At 32.5% G+C, this 20,569-nt stretch overlaps 5 protein-coding genes and 1 long non-coding RNA gene across 11 annotated transcripts; 2 read left to right on the forward strand and 4 right to left on the reverse strand.

Moving 5' to 3' along the window:
- Positions 1-1,230: 1,230 nt before the first annotated feature.
- On the reverse strand, positions 1,231-3,870 carry LOC124430105 (F-box only protein 22-like). The gene is made up of 5 exons (XM_046976218.1): positions 3,059-3,870; positions 2,771-2,961; positions 2,378-2,702; positions 1,903-2,285; positions 1,231-1,827 (listed from the first exon to the last, which is right to left on the reverse strand). The coding sequence occupies exons 1-5, from the start codon at positions 3,235-3,237 to the stop codon at positions 1,754-1,756; spliced, it is 1,152 nt and encodes a 383-aa protein (XP_046832174.1). The 5' UTR covers positions 3,238-3,870; the 3' UTR covers positions 1,231-1,753.
- A 1,001-nt stretch (positions 3,871-4,871) lies between these two features.
- LOC124430106 (phosphatidylinositol N-acetylglucosaminyltransferase subunit P) lies at positions 4,872-5,341 on the reverse strand. The gene has a single exon (XM_046976219.1). The coding sequence runs from the start codon at positions 5,339-5,341 to the stop codon at positions 4,940-4,942; it is 402 nt and encodes a 133-aa protein (XP_046832175.1). The 3' UTR covers positions 4,872-4,939.
- Positions 5,342-5,379: 38 nt separating this feature from the next.
- LOC124430107 (EKC/KEOPS complex subunit Lage3) lies at positions 5,380-5,938 on the reverse strand. Of its 2 annotated transcripts, none has more exons than XM_046976220.1 (3): positions 5,817-5,938; positions 5,607-5,735; positions 5,380-5,533 (listed from the first exon to the last, which is right to left on the reverse strand). In XM_046976220.1, the coding sequence occupies exons 1-3, from the start codon at positions 5,831-5,833 to the stop codon at positions 5,407-5,409; spliced, it is 273 nt and encodes a 90-aa protein (XP_046832176.1). In that variant the 5' UTR covers positions 5,834-5,938; the 3' UTR covers positions 5,380-5,406. The 2 variants fall into 2 exon arrangements, with proteins under 2 accessions (XP_046832176.1, XP_046832177.1); XM_046976221.1 differs by having other exon boundaries at positions 5,607-5,721; positions 5,817-5,920.
- Positions 5,939-6,238: 300 nt separating this feature from the next.
- On the forward strand, positions 6,239-7,200 carry LOC124429961 (transcription elongation factor 1 homolog). Its single transcript, XM_046975885.1, has 2 exons — positions 6,239-6,561; positions 6,636-7,200. Exons 1-2 carry the CDS (start codon positions 6,446-6,448, stop codon positions 6,766-6,768), a joined length of 249 nt encoding a protein of 82 aa, XP_046831841.1. The 5' UTR covers positions 6,239-6,445; the 3' UTR covers positions 6,769-7,200.
- Positions 6,724-8,496, reverse strand: LOC124429962. The gene is made up of 2 exons (XR_006943614.1): positions 7,999-8,496; positions 6,724-7,870 (listed from the first exon to the last, which is right to left on the reverse strand). It is a non-coding gene; the product is annotated as an uncharacterized LOC124429962 (long non-coding RNA).
- On the forward strand, positions 7,348-20,189 carry LOC124429960. Of its 5 annotated transcripts, none has more exons than XM_046975881.1 (7): positions 7,348-7,847; positions 8,522-9,079; positions 9,178-14,948; positions 15,025-15,886; positions 15,967-16,341; positions 16,429-17,829; positions 17,924-20,189. In XM_046975881.1, exons 2-7 carry the CDS (start codon positions 8,680-8,682, stop codon positions 18,172-18,174), a joined length of 9,060 nt encoding a protein of 3,019 aa, XP_046831837.1. In that variant the 5' UTR covers positions 7,348-7,847; positions 8,522-8,679; the 3' UTR covers positions 18,175-20,189. The 5 variants fall into 5 exon arrangements, with proteins under 5 accessions (XP_046831837.1, XP_046831840.1, XP_046831836.1 ...); XM_046975884.1 differs by having other exon boundaries at positions 8,819-9,079; XM_046975880.1 differs by having other exon boundaries at positions 7,795-7,927.
- Positions 20,190-20,569: the final 380 nt, after the last annotated feature.

Raw genomic sequence — 20,569 nt, forward strand, 5'->3', positions numbered from 1 at the left:
AAGGTATGTGATTTAAATCCTGATTTATTACATGTATCGTAGTATTACAAGATCGGTTCAGGACTCATTGATACCTGAGGTTAATTGCGCCATCTGCATTCTTTAAAACAAGTTGTGCTTCAAACTGAATAGAAAATAAGGTATTAAAGAAGTTCTGTTTTACCCACCGAACAAACATAAGCCACTAATAGTAGAACTCTGTTTTATCTACCAAACAATCATTCACTCATTCGCTACCTTACTACTACTATCACTATACTACTACTATTACTATTACTACTACTACTATTATTAACACATTCATTGATCTACTTTAATCTAGCTTCTTTCCCAAAGTCTGTCCGATATAATTGTTCCTGTTCAGCATAACCTTGTGGATCTTTAAAGTACATAAGCTTCTCCTTTACAACAAGGCAATACATTCCAAAGAAGTCCTTACGAAGGAATGACTACTGTTGTAATTAATAATAAATAATGATTAAACACGTAAATTTAAAATACAATATTATATCATTTTAGTTAAAACGATCTTATGTTCTTATTATGATGGCTTTGATATCTGATTTTACCATAATACAAATGAAGTATATTTTAAAAGAAAAAGTAACAAATTATTATTAACAAATTTGTTTGTTAATAATACTATTCTATAAGATAAAGTTTTTATACAAGACTCGCATTCTTAGATATATACACATAGAAATAATTTAAAAACATTACTTCGATGTTCTACAATATGATGGTAGTGACATCTTTCGGAAATTTATCCAATTGATAATGAAAGAAATTATTCTTGGTAACTTTAGCTTATCGTTCTCTACTTAACCGATCAACGGTATATCCGTACTATTTTCTGTCGTACTAATATTATATAATTATTGTAAATATAAAATAATTACATTTACATATATATATATATATTATTATTGTACCTATATTCTCCATCAAATCTACATATTTCAGTTTTATTGTTGTTATTATTTTCTCTTATATGTTATATTTTATTACATACATATTCCATCACAGGTAGCATCGAACTAATGGCTATTTAAATATGTTTTAACTATGTATAAATAATTAAATTTAAATATGTATAAGTAATTAATAAGTAACAATAAATGTAAAAAATTAATAATCATACACAATTAACGAACATTCTTCAATTATTTTATCTTCAAAAAAGTATAATCTGGCATATGAATGCAAAAGAATACCAACTTGATTTTTTAAATATTATTTTATTATACTCCGTATACATTATATATTGTTTAAATAATTATAAAATAATCTAAGGTATAAATTATTTATATTAATTAAAGTTATGTTATATTTAACTTGTGTTGAGAGCTACGTAATGTTTAAACAAATAGATTATCTTATAATTATTAATTCTACTTAATGTACATCGATTGTAACGAATGTAAAATAATCATTTAATGCGAAGAGATATAAATGGAGAAAGCTGAGATATATACTGAAAGCTAATTTACTTGACAATGTCAAAATCATATGTTCACTAAGAGTTGAATTTTCCTAATCTATGAAATAGATGTCCATTCATGTATTAGAAATTTCGTTTTTTGTGATACTTCAAAATCTGAATCTATATATATATATATATAGATATAGTTTCTTCCTCTTTTCACATATTTTATTATTAAAATGCTCTATGTACATTTCGTTCAAATATCGACAAGGGTTATATATATATATATGCTTAATAATAACATCAATCACCATTACCATTATATATTCAATTATATGTGAGTATCATAAATGCTGTAGACTCAGAGTTATACCATTTAATACGTTTTTTTCTACACGTTTCTGAAACAATCATAGAAACAAATAATTTTACAGATATTTCTAAATCAATTTCTTTTTTATAGACATTTTACGAACCATTTATAAGTTTTTTTCCAAACTCTCCATCGCCAAAACATCCAACTAATGGCACTCTTGGAAAAAATCCTTTAAATATAGTTGATTCCACATTGCGTTCCTTAAATGTATTCGTACCACGTACACAACAAGCGAACATGAATCCTATAGAATGTTTTTTCAATTGTACACTGTCTTTAAAAGTCCTTAATTTATCTTCAACCCTTTCTTTAGTATTACAATTTGCATCCAAAAGTATAGAACATATTCGCATTTGTATACCATTTATTATAATGGCAACGCAATTCGCACTGTTTTTGCATACACGTGCATTATTTACAGAAGTACAAACTGATAAATTTTTAGCAATCCCACCCCATATAGAAGCTCTTTTGTTTGGTAACCTATATAAAAAAGAAATTCTAGATATTTATAAATACAATTGTACAATCTTTATGAATGTAAAACTGTGTATAATAAATATTAGAAATATTACCAATTTTTGGATGATTTCAATAGACTTAGTGCTATAGAACGACCACTCCAATCGCACAATAAGATCAGACAACTGGTTTTACGACAATCGTTATTGAAGGGAGTCTCAAATTCATTTTTTAGCTGATTGCAATATGTTTCTTTCAAGTTCTTCCAATCGTACACATTAAAAGTAATCGTTGAAATTTTTATATTAGGTACTTCCGGAAAAAACATGGATACAATGTTGTGACTGTCTTCTTCGGATTCTGTATTATTTATTACAACGCCATAGGTGTTCAATGATATCGAGTCACAATTAGATGGTAAATTATCACAATGGCATCCTTAAAAAAATCAAACTACTTTATTAAGTAACAATTCATTTCATGAATCAGTACATAATTAAACGTACTTTCTGAAAGTGGATCTTCACTTCCAACGGTAAAAAAAACAGTTAAACTAGGTTTAACTGTTGAACATTCTATAATTTCTTGTTTTAAACGTTCCCAAGTAAAAACCATATATCTCGATTTTCTTTTATTTTTTATAATGCACGACGGACCTCTCGTTCTTTTTTCACTATTCGCCACTTCCAACCAAGATCTATAATTATCGAAAAATCTTTCAATATGTACAATCTTTATTTTCTAAATACAGACTTTTCATTATCATATGTTATAAATGCCTGTTATAATTATACCTGCAAACCTGTGACGCATTAGACAAATCCAAACCATTTAAATATTTAAAAATAATACACAATACGTCGTAGGTTAACTTTTGCCATGATTTGAAAATCTTTTTATGATCCTTAGTATTTTCATCCTCATTTTTTTCTTTACTTCTTCCAACATGAGTTCTTTTACGTAATTGCTCCATTCACAATAATATTCAATATAAAAATATATTTATTTCAATCTTGATTAATCAAACAAATATTATAAACAATATTATATCAAACGAAATAATTTTAATTGCTTGTCAAAGAATGATAAATTTCATGAATGTATTTTATGAACAAATGAATGTAAATCAAACTTGTAAAGTTTTGATGTAAACCTTATGTCAAACAAATAAATTTTACGAAAAGCGATATTTATTATTCTACGGTGTATCACAAACATTCCAGGGACAGACGCAATCTTAAGGCCGATTTCCAAGTAGATGGTTCACTACTTAATTTACTATTAAATTCAACATTCGTTTATTAGTTATTTCTTGTCGAAAACTGTAAATTATACAAACATGAATGATCTGTAAAAGATTTTGTAGATACGTGGTGTTATATGTTGTCAATAATTCACGTAATATCTACAAATCTAGTTTGTCAATGGTACAAATAGCGTATGTAAAAACTTTCATCAATATTTAGTAATATTTTACAAATTGTGTTTAACTGTAATTACTGTAATTAGTCATTCTCGTTTCTTAAGATATTTTTAAAATAATACTCCAAATTGGCAAAAAGAAAGTTACCGAAAGAAGTGTGTCATGAAAATACCGATGAAGAGTTCTTTTTTTCTTTTTTTTTTTTGACTCCTTGATTACTGACTCTGATATAGAAAGTGATAACGTTAGTATTAATTCTGATAGCGATATAATTCCATTAAAACGACAAGCGAGACAAATAGTGAAGTAGAAGAAAATGACGAAAATGAGAACAGTAGTATAAATGAATTTATTACCTGGAGATAGTTACGCACAAAGATCAGCCGCAATCAAAAATTAATTTTTCAACGGGATCTAAAATTATAGAACCTAATGTACCTGTTCATTGCACGGAACCTATCGCTTTTTTCAGACTCTTCTTTCACTGCTTGAAAAAATTGTATTGAAAACAAATAAATATGCTAAAAATAAAATTGAACAGCAGAACTTATCTAATGGATTAACATAGAACAATTGGGTCGATTCGATGAAAGAAAAATTAAGAGCTTTTTTCGGTGTAATCCTTAACATGGGTACTATACCAGTTCCTAATATAAAATGCTATTGGAACAAAGGACACAGGGTTTTTCTGAGGATTAGAAGTTTGCGCAATTTATGGCACATTTTATGTTTGTCCGAAAATTGTTGGAACAACTTGTAGGTAATTTTCATGACGGAACATCTTCAAAATCAGGAAGACCATCGTGTCCTCAGATAAAGAGGAAAGGCTTAATGGCAAACTACATATATTGCGGCACTGTCAAAACATAAAAAGTAAAGATTGTTCTACATATTCAAACAGAAATATCTAATTATTTTTGTGACACGTGTAGTCGAAAACCAGGACTTCACGTTGGAGACTGTTTTGAAAGTTACCACACGAATGAAGAATTATAAAATATAATTTTTATATAACAATATAACATTAAAATATATTTGTATGTAAATATATATCTAAAGTTCGTTTATGCTTCATAATCTTGCATATTATGTATCACTGATCGTTCAACGGAAATTAATTGCGACCAGTACGACACCCATGTCTAAATTTAATACGACCGCAAAGAGTTAAATTGTATTCAATATATTTTTTATAATGATTCTTTAATAAATCTCCTTAATTGAAATTCATGTATGAACATATAAAAGTATTTTAATTATACTTAAGTTTAGTTTCTTTAGATAAATATAATTGTCTACAAACTTCTGTTATTGGTATATCAGAAACAGTAGGTATACCACCAGGAATAGTTTCTTTTCCATGTTGCGCATAATTATCAGTAATGGTTCTAATATCATCGATATCAGGAGTCATTAATAAATTCATAGCAGGATAAATGATAAATGCAAATGTAGCGAGAGCTGTTAAAGCCCAAATAGGAATTGCAATAGCCCAATATTTGGATGGATAATAAGATAAACCTAAGTAGTCTTTTAAAATGTTATCAGGTACTATGGACCATATCAGATAAAGTAGAAAAAGTAAGTTAGATCCAATGTACATAGCATATCCATAAACTGCTCTAGGAACATATGGTGCAGGCGTATGCTCCATCCTTTTTTTTGTTTAATAGATAAACATACAAACAATTCTTATATTTAAACCAAGTATATTAGAAACTAATAATAATCGTACATAGATTCTGGTGGTCCAAATTGCTGTATAGTTTCTGTAACTAAGGTTAAACTGTCAAAGAAAGACGTAATACCAACGCGAAGTTTACGTACTTCTGTACTGGAAAATGATCTGAAAGAGTAATATTATATGAACACAAATTTAATCGTTAGAATATAAAATTGAATAATGTATATCAACGTACATTTGTAATTGATTATCTTTCTGTTCTATTTTTTTAATAACACCAGATCTTGGAGGTTCCTTATCTACTCTGAGTACTTGGTAAACAACATCCGCTTCTCTTGTCGTTGCAAATGCTATCGAGAATTCTCTATTGAATATTTCATTTATAAATATTATGTATTTATTAAATATTTCTATTTAATTGAAAGTTATATATAAAGATACATACACTTTATAATCATTCATCGCAAATGTTATTAGAGCAATTGACGTCTAACTAAACTAAACTAAACTAAATAAAGATGGCGGGATAATCACGTGTGTACATTTTCAAGGCAAGTTTTCAATGCAACTTGTTATATCATGAAACAATCAATGGTTAGAGAAGATACTCGATATGTGGATTCATGGTTTTTTTTTTTTTTTTTTTTTTTTTTTTTATATAACTTTTTGTTAATTATTAACTAAATCATATAATCATAAATTTTTAATCAAATGAATTAAAATTATAACTTATTTTGTTAATTTATTTCATCATATTAACATTATTTAACATTTGTTAAGCGTTGTTTTACAACTACTTTTTTCATACGATTGTGTATCGATCCTAAAGTATTTGACGTATACTGTTCTTGTGATTTCTTATACTTGAAATTATACCAAATAAAACACCTGAGTGGGGACAATCGAGAATAGCACAAGTAGGTAAGCCCATTTCTTCTCGACGAAAATTTTTCATTTATCTGTGACGCTTCACGTGGTGAACATAGAAGACAACATAACCAAACAATCGTATAAATAATTACGTATGTAAGAAAAAACATTACATAGTAGATTTTCTAAGAAGTATAAATCAAAATGGGACGCAGGAAGAGTAAAAGAAAGCCACCGAGTAAAAAGAAAGCTATACAACCGTTGGACACACAATTTAATTGTCCTTTTTGTAATCACGAGAAATCATGTGATGTTAAAATGTAAGATTATTTTAATTATAAATAATATTTATATCAAGTTGTATTTCCTTATAACAATTTTCATTCATTTTTAGGGATAAATCTCGAAGTACAGCAAGAATTACATGCAGAGTTTGCTTAGAAGATTTTCAAACGACAATAAATCTTTTATCCGAACCATTAGATGTATATAACGATTGGATCGATGCATGTGAAAGTGCAAATTAATATATTTTAATTTATATGTAAGGAGAAATTTAATTAAAATGTTTTATATTAGTTTATATATCATTCGGAATACTTGCATTATATTTTCATATAATAATGTCAGGAACTCAATCGAGAAGTATTCACGATGTGCAAACCAGTATTTTTCCTAGTTTTGTAATTCTCATATTATATGTAAATATTATACAACTATGTATATTCCAATATTAATCTTAATGGTAGAAGAGTACATCTGTAAGATAATTGTAATGACTATCTTTAAAATCTTTAAGATTTTTTAAATGTTTTAGTAATATAAACAAAATGAAATGACTTTCTGATATATTTTTACATAGATTTATGTCAAAAAAAAAAAAAAAAAAAAAGTATATTACGTATATCAATGTATTCTATAAAATGAACAAAATATAAAACGCTTCTTATTGCATTTTATCTAACCCGTTTTTTTCTTCTTTTTCTTTTTTTTTTCTTCTTTTTTTCAAATGCACGAAAATAAAGAGGATCATTCAAATCGGCAAATAGCTTTTCTTTTTTCTTTTCTTCTTTTTTGTTCCTTTTCCTTTTATATATAAAGTAATGATTAATTTATATATGTAGCAATGATATGGCAAAAAATGTTAAGTAATAGCGTACGGAAAGATGAAAAGAGGGGAGAGAGAGAGAGAGAGAGAATGGAAATAAAACAAAAAAAAAAATGTTAGAAATGTAATAGGAATCAAGGGACTGTTCTCTCGCAATAGCTCTCTCTCCATAGAATGATGGTATTCTGGCGCAGTCAAGATGGCGTTCGATCGAGAGGAATACGCTCACTAGAAAAAGTACGTGGAAAAAAATGCCGCGTAAAGGCAAGAGCGACGCGTGCGAACGTGCTTGAAGTTTCGCTTTTGTCGTTTAAAGATTTCGATAACCTCGTGATCGTCCGCCATCCGGGCGGGCCGAATTTTAAAATGCCGACGTGGAAGAGCTCAGACGTAATTAGACGGGATACCAGATTCGTTTGCTGATTCTCAAACGCGTTTGCCGGAGAACCGCGATCGTCGAGCGGCGAACAACGACGCTATGGCGTCCATCGGAGCCGTGTATGTGTGTGTCAATTTTTCATCTACAATTAACGACTAATTAAATGGTCACTTCTTAACTCACGAACAGCAACAGGATCGTAAGAGATTTTCTTTTAAATCAATCATTATACAAAGGGATTTCTTGATAGCTCTTAAACGAGTTGCATACTTAAAAAACACAAACACTTTTCTGAACTGCCTGGCTTTCCTTCTGTACGTTTGACAGTTCTTATATTTCAATTAACTCGAATACCATTATGAATGTCTCATCGCGTTTAAGATTCCGATTATATCGGTATCATTTTCTATGCACCTTCGTAAAGATATATTCTAACCCCAATACCAGGCATCATGAACTGTTTGATTGTCGCCAAAGTTCTCGCGGGGGTCAAAGCATTTAACGAGCGTGTGTCCATTAGGCACTTTCCAAAACTGATTTAAACATATTCGTCTATACGAATTGATAGAAAAAAGTTGTTGTCAAATAAAGATAATATAAAGTACTATCTTTCTATTTACTACTTTTCAGAATGCTTTTACATTAGGGTATTGTACCTTTATTTCCAGTATATGTCATTTATACCATTCATAATAATTTCTCCAACATATTTCATAGAGAGGAATAAATATTTATACAATATCAAAGATAAGTATATAATAATGGAGACCATAGAAAGTATGTATTATTACAGGTATAAGGGAATAGAAAATTATGAATGAACAATGTAAGAGACAAATATAAACGTCACAGTTGTCACAGTGTTGTGTACAAAAGTGTTAAGACATTCCATGATTTGGTATGATATTTTGAGGGGATATATATATCCTGATTTACTAGATTTTGCACATCATGTCTAATAGTTTGGACAGCTTTTTAACGCGTATTGGGGATGTCACTATTGAACGTGTGACACCTCGTGGGGGCCCTAAATCTAATGAAGCAGCAGTTCAGAATGAACCTTCGACAAATACAAATATGAATAATGCAGAACCACAGACGGCTAACGAGGAGAGCTCCGAAGAGTCCAGTGGGGAATCATCCGACGGGGAACAAGAAAAGAAGCATGGTGCCCTGCATACGGAAGAAATAGAAGAAATACATTCAGAAGGTTCAGGAGACGACATGGATCTGGACGAAACAATCGATTCTCAGATCGGTGTGAGGGTAGATTCTGAGAGGCAAAGTCATTGTCCAGCCGAAGAAGATGACGAAGAACCAGTTAATATTTTGGATACTTTACCATTGGAAGGTTTGTATTGAACTTAGTACAATATTACAGTAGTAATTGGACAAAAAATATTATATATTTAAATATAAATTAAATCTCTGATTCTATTTTTAAAAAAGGGGCGCCGATTGAAGGGCAAGAGGTATCTGAAGCTGACTTACTTGGAAAACCTATTTCCAAGGATACAGATGATGAAAGTGTGGATAATGAGAAAACAGGATCTCATTCTGGAGCAGAAGATGGGATAGATGGTAATAAGAGGCATGGAGATTCTGAACATTCTGAAAATGTAAAAAAGAAACAAAAAAAAGATGATGGTACTGAAGAGTCCACATCAGAATGTGAAACGAAAGCAGAGAAAAAGTTAGCAAATATGAGAAGAAATATCCGTGAGGTTATGGATGAAACTCAACTTGACGAAGCTACATTATCGGCTCAACGACAAGAAATGGAACGTTTGCGACGAGTACAAGAACAACAAAGGATAATTCGGGAAGTACAACGTCAAATGACAATTAATCGTCAAAATAATAAAACACAAACCAGAGTGATTAGTCTCTTACAAGGTAAACAAAATCAGGCAGGAACTACAATTTCCCAATCATCCTCCTCATCATTATCATCTTCGTCTACTCAAGTTCGTTTACCTAATACTGTATTATTGAAAGTAAATTCGAGTTCAGGAACAGGATCTCAAGCAGGCTCTAATCTACAGTCTGGACAGATTCAAAGAAAATCCATAGAAGGAACACGTTGGCAAAAGGGTAGAGGTGTTTACCCAAATGCTCAGACATCTATTTCACGAGTACCAAATCGTTCTGTTGGTCCAACTATGTTACAACAAAGAATAAGAATGATGACACCTTCTGTAAGCATCTCACCCGTGGTCCCTAAAAAAGAACCTATTGATAGACCAGAATATTATTCTGATTCTGATGTATCTGATATTGAAGCAGAAGAAGCATTGCGTGAGAAACATATGCATCTGGCACGAAAAATGTCAAGTGGCCCTAAATCTCAAAAAGTAGCAAAAGGTAAAGATGTAGTAACAATATCTAGTTCTAGCGAAAGTTCAGACGATGATTGCATAGTACTAAGTGATCCTAGCGGAGAAGAAGAAACTGACAATGAAGATGATCCATCTAATTCAGGCATGCATACAAATGATAGATACAACATTCCAGATGAACATGGTAGAGTCTTAATCAATGTAGGGCATCCTGAGATCGAGCCAGATGTGTTTTTAGCTCCTCAGGTAGCACGTATCATTAAGCCACATCAAATCGGTGGTATACGTTTTCTATATGATAATATTGTTGAAAGCATTGAGAGGTACAAAACTAGTTCTGGATTTGGTTGTATATTGGCACATAGTATGGGCTTGGGTAAAACACTTCAAGTAGCTAGTTTTTGTGACATTTTTTTTCGGTGTACCACTGCCAAGACTGTACTTTGCATTATGCCTATTAATACTTTACAAAATTGGTTGGCTGAATTTAATATGTGGTTACCATATGAAGATCCTACATCCATGGAAAAGAATAATAAAATTACGAATATAAAGTCAGAATCTGAAATGGAATCTAAGTCAGAAATTAAAGAAGAATGTGGTAGCCAAAGTGATATGTCAAACATATCCAGGCCTATAAGTACGGAATCTGCTCATCGCTATGGACAAGAAAATGTACCACAGTCCTTAAATATTATGTCAGAAAATCCATATACTCATCAAGGATATGAAAATCATATGATGTCAAGTTATGTTCAGGATAGTATGTTAGGTAAAACAATGCCGGATCATCATCCACGTATCAATCCAAATTATCCTGGTGATATTACTCAATCTTCAATGTATAATACTAATCCAAACTCTATACCTAATTTTGATCCAATGAAACCAGAATTAAATTGTCATGCCATGCAAGGTAGACCAAATATACCTCCACCAAATATATCACCATTGAATATACCACCACCTAATTTACCTCCATCCAATTTACCTCCTCCCAATTTACCTCCTCCCAATTTACCTCCTCCCAATTTACCTCCTCCCAATTTACCTCCTCCCAATTTACCTCCTCCAAATTTACCTCCACCCAATTTACCTCCACCAAATTTACCTCCACCAAATTTACCACCACCAAATTTACCACCACCAAATTTACCACCACCAAATTTACCTCCACCAAATTTACCTCCACCAAATTTACCTCCACCAAATTTACCTCCACCAAATTTACCTCCACCTAATTTGCCTCCACCCAATTTGCCTCCACCCAATTTACCTCCACCTAAATTTGGTATGGAAAATCAGAATTCTAACATGTATACTACTATGGAAAATCAATCACAAGGAACAATGTTCTCAGATATAGAGAATAGAAATTCTGGGCCTATGTATCCGAATAATCATCCGTCTGGACCAATTTATTCGAACTATAATAATCCTCCAAATACTTTTCCCAATTATACGAATCAACCTCGGCAAGATTTGGATCATGAGCCAAAGAAAGAGAATATTTTACATCAAAGTACAGAAATTAATGTGAAGAGAGAACCAGAAGACACAATAAAAAAAGAAGATGGTACAACTAAAGAAGAAATAGGAGAAGATAAAAAGAATATAGAAAAAGTCAAAACAACCTATATGGTAGATGCTCCTATTGGTATGGAATTAAGACCAAGACATTTTCGTTTACATATTTTGAATGATTCGCACAAAACTATGACAGCCAGAGCTAAAGTCATTCAAGAATGGCAAACAGGAGGTGGTGTTTTATTAATTGGATATGAATTATATAGGCAATTATCTATGAAAAAACCAAACAAAGCAAAACGAAAACGAGGTCAGCCTTTTAAAGATACGGTCGATGTTGAAGAAGAAGACAAAAACAAAGGTTTATTGGATGAGATGCATTCTGCATTAGTTAGTCCTGGTCCAGATTTAGTTATTTGCGATGAAGGGCACCGCATAAAAAATTCTCATGCTAGTATTAGTATGGCTCTAAAACAAATGCGTACAAAACGAAGGATTGTATTAACTGGTTATCCATTACAAAATAATCTCCTTGAGTATTGGTGTATGGTTGATTTTGTAAGACCTAATTATTTAGGAACTAAAAGTGAATTTTGTAATATGTTTGAAAGACCAATTCAAAATGGTCAGTGTATTGATTCTACGCCACAAGATATTCGCTTAATGCGATATCGAGCACATGTGCTGCATGCTCTGTTAGAAGGTTTTGTACAGAGAAGATCACATTCGGTACTCCAAGTGTCATTGCCACGTAAAGAGGAATATATTCTTCTTGTTAGAATGACACCACATCAACGTAAACTCTATGATACTTTTATGAATCAAGTTGTTAAAACACGAGCAGTTCCAAATCCTTTGAAAGCCTTTGCTGTTTGTTGCAAAATTTGGAATCACCCAGATATATTATATTACTTTCTTAGAAAACGTCAAGCAAACGAAGAGGATGATCTAGACTTAGAAGAAACAATAGGAGAAAAATTAATACCTGGTGGAAAACGATCAAAAGCTCGTCAGTCAAAAGGAGAATCTAAGAAAGGGAAGAAAACAAATACGACTATAAAAAATAAGCCTGCAGCAAGTGTACAACCTAATCCATCTTCGTCCAATGTTGATAGTACAGAAGGAGACAGTACACATTCTAATACAAAACAGAATAATTATACCAATTATTCTATGCCTACGAATAATTCAGGATATTCAAATTCTATGTCACAGGCACCTTATCCTGGATATCAAAATTATCGTTCGAACGATCAAAATACATATTACAGAAATGATAATAATCACGGGGAATATAATGAATTCTATAACAATCAAGGTCAACAAAGATATGGAAATCAACCCTTTCCAACATATACACAAAATACTAATTACAATTCTGCACAAGGTTATAACAATCAGTCACAGAATTATATACCACCAAATGATCAATCTGTTAATCATTCACAAAGATATCCTTCGGGACCACCTAATTCAGATTTTCGTCCCGATCAAAATCAAGGAAATAATTATGAAACATCAGGAATATATCCACGTCAACCATATACATCATATCCTGATCAAGGACGTAATTACGGAACATCGGTAAATCAAGGGCCTAATAATTATTCTCAAGTCTCAAATCAGACCTCTGCCTTTCAGGCTCAATTACCTAATCAATCTAATAATATACCCGTTCCTGAATATTCACCTTATGCTCCACAAAATCAAGCTCAGAATTATGGCAATGCTGCTGGACAAACGAATCCTATATATACACGAAATGATAATCAACCTTTACAAACTTCTGCTTTAGGATATACTCCTAATCAAGGAAATCAGAATGCAGGACCTCCACCACAAACTGGAGGATATCTTTCGAATCAGCAAGGACAGAATCCACCACCTAATCAAAGTCGTGGCTTTTCTCCAAATCAACCAAACCAAAATCTTGGATTACAGAATTCATCTCATGGTTATGGAAATCAGCAAACACAAGCAATGCCACATCAGAATCAACAGCATGGTTATCCAACACAAGTGAATCCTAATTCTGCTCCACAAACACCTCTCAATTTCAACCAACAAACTTCAAATTCAATACCACAAAATCAATCTCATGGATATATGACAAATCAACAAAATCAAGCTCCCATTTCACAGAATCAAATGCGTGGATATCCTCCAGCATCAAATCAAATCAATGTACCACAAAACGCTACATATCCACAAAGTCAAACAGCACCCAGTACTAATATTTCGAATCAAGTACATGCCTATTCGTCCGATCAACAAGGACCCAATGCAAGCACATCGAATTCTATGCATGGATATCCTCATCTTGTACCATCATCAACTTCACAAAATTCATCTTCTACATATCCACCTCCACAGCAAAGTCAACAACCAGCTGCTCAACCTAATCAGAATCATGGATATACTACTAATCATCAAGGGTCAACACCACAAAACTCTACTCATAGATATAATACAGCACAACAAGGACAAATTTCTCAACCTCAAAGTCAGGCATTATCATATTCTCAAAATCAACAGTCACAGAATTCAACTTTAAATCAAAATGACCAACTCTATCCACGAAACGATAATCAACAGCAATCGCAAAATTATACATCAACAAGCGCACCTCACGAATTTCCGAATGATCGTCAAGGTGGAACCACATCTGCAAATTCTACGACTAATTATCCGCCTAATCAAACACAAACGCAGAATCCTATTTTGTCAACTTATCCTTCTGATGGTTCACATCAAAGTCAGGTTGGACAAATAAAAGGACCCGATGATCCATATTGGCAACGTGATTATTCTGGACAACCATTTCGGACGGATCAATGCAATGATACATATTACAGAGATCCTAATGTAAATAGGTTTCAGAATAATTATTTCCCTTCACAAAGCTATTCTAATCAGTCTTATGATTATGCAGGAAATCATAATACCGATGTAAATACTCGCTCTGACGATCCTAAAACTTCTCAAGCAAGTATGGGTCCTCATATACAAAATGCTGGTGCTTGTGATAAAAGCAATAAGGATATGCCATCTAATATAATCCCAAATCAGTCCATGCATCAGAGTAATCTTTCTAATAAATCGAACTATAACACAGAAGCCAATTGTCCAAATTCTACAACTCCAGGACCAAGATCAGTACAAGGACTTGGACCATCTCATAGTCCTCGATTAAGTCAGGTTGATTTATCTAAGGAAGAAGAAAAAGAGAAAGAAGAATTATTAGAAAAAGATAAAGATGATAAGTCGGATGACGAAATTCTTACAAAGGATGAAGAAAAAGAATGCAAAAGTTCTCCAGGAGGAAGAGAAGATCCTGGAATACCATATGATTGGGTAAATATATATATACATAACATATGATTTAATTGTTTAATTAAAACTGTTTAATAATTGTACGATATTATTTTAGGCGACGGAATTAATGAAAGGCTATGTACCTGGACTAATTGATGCGTCCGCAAAAATGACTCTTTTTTTCTGTATATTAGAAGAAGCGATACGTTTAGGAGATCGCGTATTAGCATTTTCTCAATCATTATTTACATTGAATCTCATAGAAGACTTCTTATCCAGAAACAGTTTGAAATATCCAGACGGTCAAACGGATGCTTGGATAAAAAATGTTAATTATTATAGACTAGACGGAAGTACTAGTGCGTTAGAAAGAGAAAAACTTATCAATGAATTTAATAATAATCCAAAAATACATCTCTTTTTGGTATCAACGCGTGCCGGTTCATTGGGTATCAATCTCGTTGGAGCAAATCGTGCGATCGTATTTGATGCTTCTTGGAATCCTTGTCACGACACGCAAGCTGTATGTAGAGTGTATAGATATGGGCAGCAAAAGCCTTGCTTTGTTTATCGATTAGTGACGGACAATTGTCTTGAAAGAAAAATTTATGATAGACAAATAAGCAAACAAGGAATGGCTGATCGTGTTGTCGATCAATGCAATCCTGATGCACATCTATCACTTAAAGATGCAACTACGTTGTCTTGGGATTGGGAGGAAGATAGTCAAGTACAAGATTTTTCTCAAACAAAAGATAGTTACTCAGACGAAGTTATGCATCGTGTATTGGAATGCCATTCTTCTCTTCTTACCAAACAGCCATTTCATCATGAAAGTCTTTTGGTAGATCGAAAGGATAAGAAGCTTAGTCAAGCGGAAAAACGATTGGCTCGTCGTGGTTATGAACTTGAGAAAATGGCTGCTAATTGTTCTAGACCAAGTTACAATTATGTTCCAGGAAATACGGCAACGAGAGGTAAAGGATCATTTTGTAATTTAAATTAAATTAATCAAATGTAGCGAAATAATTTATCTACTACATGATTTTATATGTAGCAGGAGGTTTACAAATTAGAGCTATTCGTGGTGGCGACACTGGTACCACATCAAAACCAGTAGCTTCTGTGAGACCGATGCAACAACGTGGTGCTGAAAGTTTAGGTTCCCGAAGTGTAACTGGAAGTAGGTGGATACCTGCAGAAGTATGGCAGAGACAAGGAATGAGCGCACAGGAGATGACATTACCCTTGGATGTAGTTATACCAACTAATTCACCAGACAAAGGAAGCATTGTATTGAAAGCAGGACAACGTGTGATGGTATTAAAAAGTCCTAAAGGAATCTATATGCAACTTGAATCTGGTAAAATCATTGCAATTAGAACTGCTCTTAAATTGAACCAACAGAAACGAGAAGAAGAGCCTAAAAAGGGTAAGTTGTTCTGTTAACAAATCTTCCAAGTATTTATTTGTATTTTACATGGACGAACTGATATAATTGTAAATTATATGATCTTAGGTCTATCCTCTATGGTTCAGAGGAACTCTAAACCCGAGGTTAGCTTCCCATTAAGAAATAATTCAGCAATTTCTATAATACCGAAATCATCAACAGGCAATCAGACTAGTGGACGACCAATTTCCAATAAATCCGGAAGTGGACCTGGTTATAGGCCATTTGCAGATAAAGAAATTTCAAAGAGACCAAAACCTGTTGCAACTGCAGCTGCTAAACCTTATTTAAATCAAGTTAATCTAACTAATCAGGTTTCCTTATCAAGATTACCAAAAGTCAAACAAGAGCCCGTCGATCATTCTACTCTTGGCGAAAATTCTAATTCTTCTGATGGACAAGTGAGAACAGAACAGAGAGTCGAGGAAGTTAGATTAGAGGACGTAGTTGCTGAAGTTAGTTCAAATACAGATTATAGTCCTGCCACTCATAATCGTATTTCTAATTCAGACACAGATTCTACTGTACAAAAGTCTTCTGAGGAGGGTACACAGGTTTATATACCTGATAATGTAACTAGCGCACAAAGTGTTCAAACGCAACACGATCAGTCAGAGTCAGAATTATCGGCGAAAGTAGATAAACAATGTTCACACCCAGAAGAGAAAGAGTCTACGAAAGTAGACGCTATAACGAGTTTTAATAATCCATTTTCTAACCAAAATGAAAAACGTGATACTGCAACTAACGATGATATTATAATAGAAGAACAACCACATCCAGCACCTTCTACTTCCGTACCACTGCAACCATTATTAACGCCGCAACCAGTATCATCAGCTATGCGAGTACCATCGACACCTTCTCTACTGAGAAGTACAGATGCACCTAAAAATGTTATAGAAACATCCAGTATGTCCGTTACGTCTGTATGTACTGGAACAAACACTACAACAACACCAAAAATAATAGAACCATGTGTACGCGAAGCAGCAGTTCAAGGAGATCCTGCTAATCTTCCACAAGGTTATCCTTATGCTCAGTATCCAAGGTACTACGACTATACAGATCCGAGATCACGTTCATTACCCAGTCCTTATGGGACATATTTTCCTGGCGTCCCGGCTCACACGACAAATCCTCGACTGCCAGTGGATACAAAGTCACAATCGGATGCAGTAAAGCCTATGGAAGATCGGGCGATGATGAATGTACCTACTGTATATTCTCAAGTACCTAGTACAACTGCCAAAACATTAGGAAATACAACTGAATCTAAAGCTACAGAGACAACTGTTACAACAACAGTAGCTACTGTCTTAAGTAGAGACGAAACACATATACCTACTGCGTTCAGTCATCCCACGAGTACTCGTTATCCTGGACCTTATCCACCTGGACCGTATGATCCATATTCGCAACATTATCCTCCAGCTCCGGGATCTACTGCTGCTTATCCACCAGGTGGTAAGTTTTATAAAACTCTATATATTATTATATTTTTAAAGGACATAAAAATATCTATATTAAATATTATACTAATTTTAAATATATAACGTAGGAGCACCAGGATATCCGGCTTATGGTGGACCGACATACAACACCGAATACGCTCGTATGTACTCGGCATTCCATGGTCCACCTCCACCGGCAGATCCGTATATGCATAGGGGCTATGCACCTCCCTCTTCACACCCTCCTAATTATTATCCACCCTTTCCCCATCCTCCTCCACCTTATCCAAATTATTCGTTTCTTTCACCATATCCTAATCCAAACATGCCCAGTGAACCACAACCACCAGCCCAGTAGAATGTTCGATTTATAGCGTAATTATTTTAATAATTTCGTGGGATGTCATATGTTATATGGATTTGAAGGCTGTCGGGTTTCAGATCAATAGCTTAATAGACTGAAGCTGTAAAACGCATCGATGTAAATAATTAGTTACAAAATATTGTATTAAGGAATACAATTGAAAAAAGAAAATTGTGTCTAAAACACTAATTCTATATCTAAAAGGATGAAACGATAATCGCCGTTAACTTTTAACTGTGCAATTTGTTAAAATGTTTAAAATACTTTAACCTTCATACAATTCTACGATGCGTTTGTTTAACTAATCTATTAATGTCTATAAGAGTGTAAGAATCACTTTTATGTTTGATCATCTGCAGTTTCATAAAATATTACGATTATTTATAATTTGTAATTTGATAATGCTGATTTTTTAGTTTATATTAATATAACCAGCTTTGCAAAACACAGGTAATTTTCGAATATTTTTAAAATACAGAAAGTCAATTGTCAATCGCAAATAATTATATTATTTACAGGATTAGCATCTACAATCATTCTGATCAAACTTATGATCAAATTATTTCGTGTACTAACGATATTTTATGTTTATTACAAAAATTTTGGCAGCTGTAAGGTTTTTTTAATAACAATGGTAATGTGTTGGATTGTAATTACAGATGACACTAAGAAATTGAAATATGTTTCCATCGCAGAAAGAATAACATAATGAAAGAGAAAGGAACGCTGTATACTATCAGTTAGCATTATGCACGTACACACTCTATACAAATCATTTTCATATACTCCATATATACAGAAAAAAATTTTTTCTCTAAACAATAGTATTTGCTATTTAAAAGGATACAAGTATCAGCATATTATGCGAACACATTGTGAAATCCGCACCACAGCATTCCATCTTTTTAAATAGTCTTCTTTCAATATTGAAAAAACTACAAGATTTGAAAACTGACTGTTCCTCCGTATATATTAACGTGCGAAGAGTAATGAATAGTTGCAAACTGTCCAATTTATGTATTAGTAAAATTTAGAATCGTTATTTAATTATTATTGCATCATGCAATATTACATCTTAAATGAAATCTCTTTGAACTATTTTGCAAAGCATTGATGTTATTATACGACACATTGTCTAAGGTAATTTCGTGTGTTTCACGAGCCAGTTTGCAACATGCATCACACTTCCATAAAATAAGTTACGCGAATTGTGCATTACAATTTTTATTCATATGATCTTTACTAATTATTCCATGAAATTAGTCTTCGCAAGTGCAACATGTGCTGGATCTACGTGTCATCTTTGACTCTTTTTACGTACATTATACGTACAGTATTCACTTGGAACGTTTAGCAATCAGTATACAGTTTACAGCATCCTTAGCAAGTTGTATATGACTTCATATTAATACTAAACGTTGCGATTTCTTAAATAGATAATCTTACAGTAGTATGTAGGATTGTTGTTAACTAGAATGTCTTACAGTTAATGACTTAATGACTATCTTGGGATAGGTTTAAAAAAAAAAAAAAAGAAAAAAAGAAAAAAAAAAGAAAATACAGGAAATGCCATGATTTTCTCAAGCGGCTCTTCAAACTCGGAACTGTGATATTCCGTCATATTCTCGTATATCAAATTTTTGATTATAAGCTAATTTGTTTAGAGATAAAACTGATCTTTTAATTTTTACGTGAAATAAATAGAAAAAGAGAAGTCTCATTAACAATGCTTCGCGATCATAGACGAATCGAAATTATGCATTTACGGTAGTGTAAGTTAATCGGAAGTATGACTACGAGATTTCTCATCAATTTTCCAAGTACTATGTAAGAGCCGCATTGCCGTTTATCATGGCCAAACCCTTCTGAAAATTATAGACGAATTATTATAGCAAAGTAAGCATTCATGCTACATATATTATTGGTACGTGTTTCTGATTGAATCTGTCACGTGGTTGATATTTCTAAAGTGACAGCACCTTATGAGTTTCTTATATGTATGGTGGTATGTTTCATAGGTTCTAAGTGTACAGGTATTGCATAACACGACACTCATACAAGGTGCACCTTTAACAAACAAGTGACAGAATCTATTTTAGAACTTATAAAAAGTATATTTACAAAGGAGAAGCAATTATTCTGCCTCTGTTATAGCTTTTTTGCCATTTACATACTTGTAAATATCCATTATTTACGTTTCATACTTTATTTATTATTATACATTATCCATTATTATTGCTTTTCTTTTTTTTTTTTTTTTTTTTTTTTTTTTTTTTGATGTCAGAGTATTGCTCTTATGTAAAATAAATTGTTTACACTGATAAATATTGTTTTTGATCATACTATTGTTATACTAAAAAAAAAAAAAAAGAAAAAAAAAAGAAAAAAA

Source organism: Vespa crabro, chromosome 17, assembly GCF_910589235.1.
Source record: "Vespa crabro chromosome 17, iyVesCrab1.2, whole genome shotgun sequence".
Taxonomy (NCBI): Eukaryota; Metazoa; Arthropoda; class Insecta; order Hymenoptera; family Vespidae; genus Vespa; species Vespa crabro.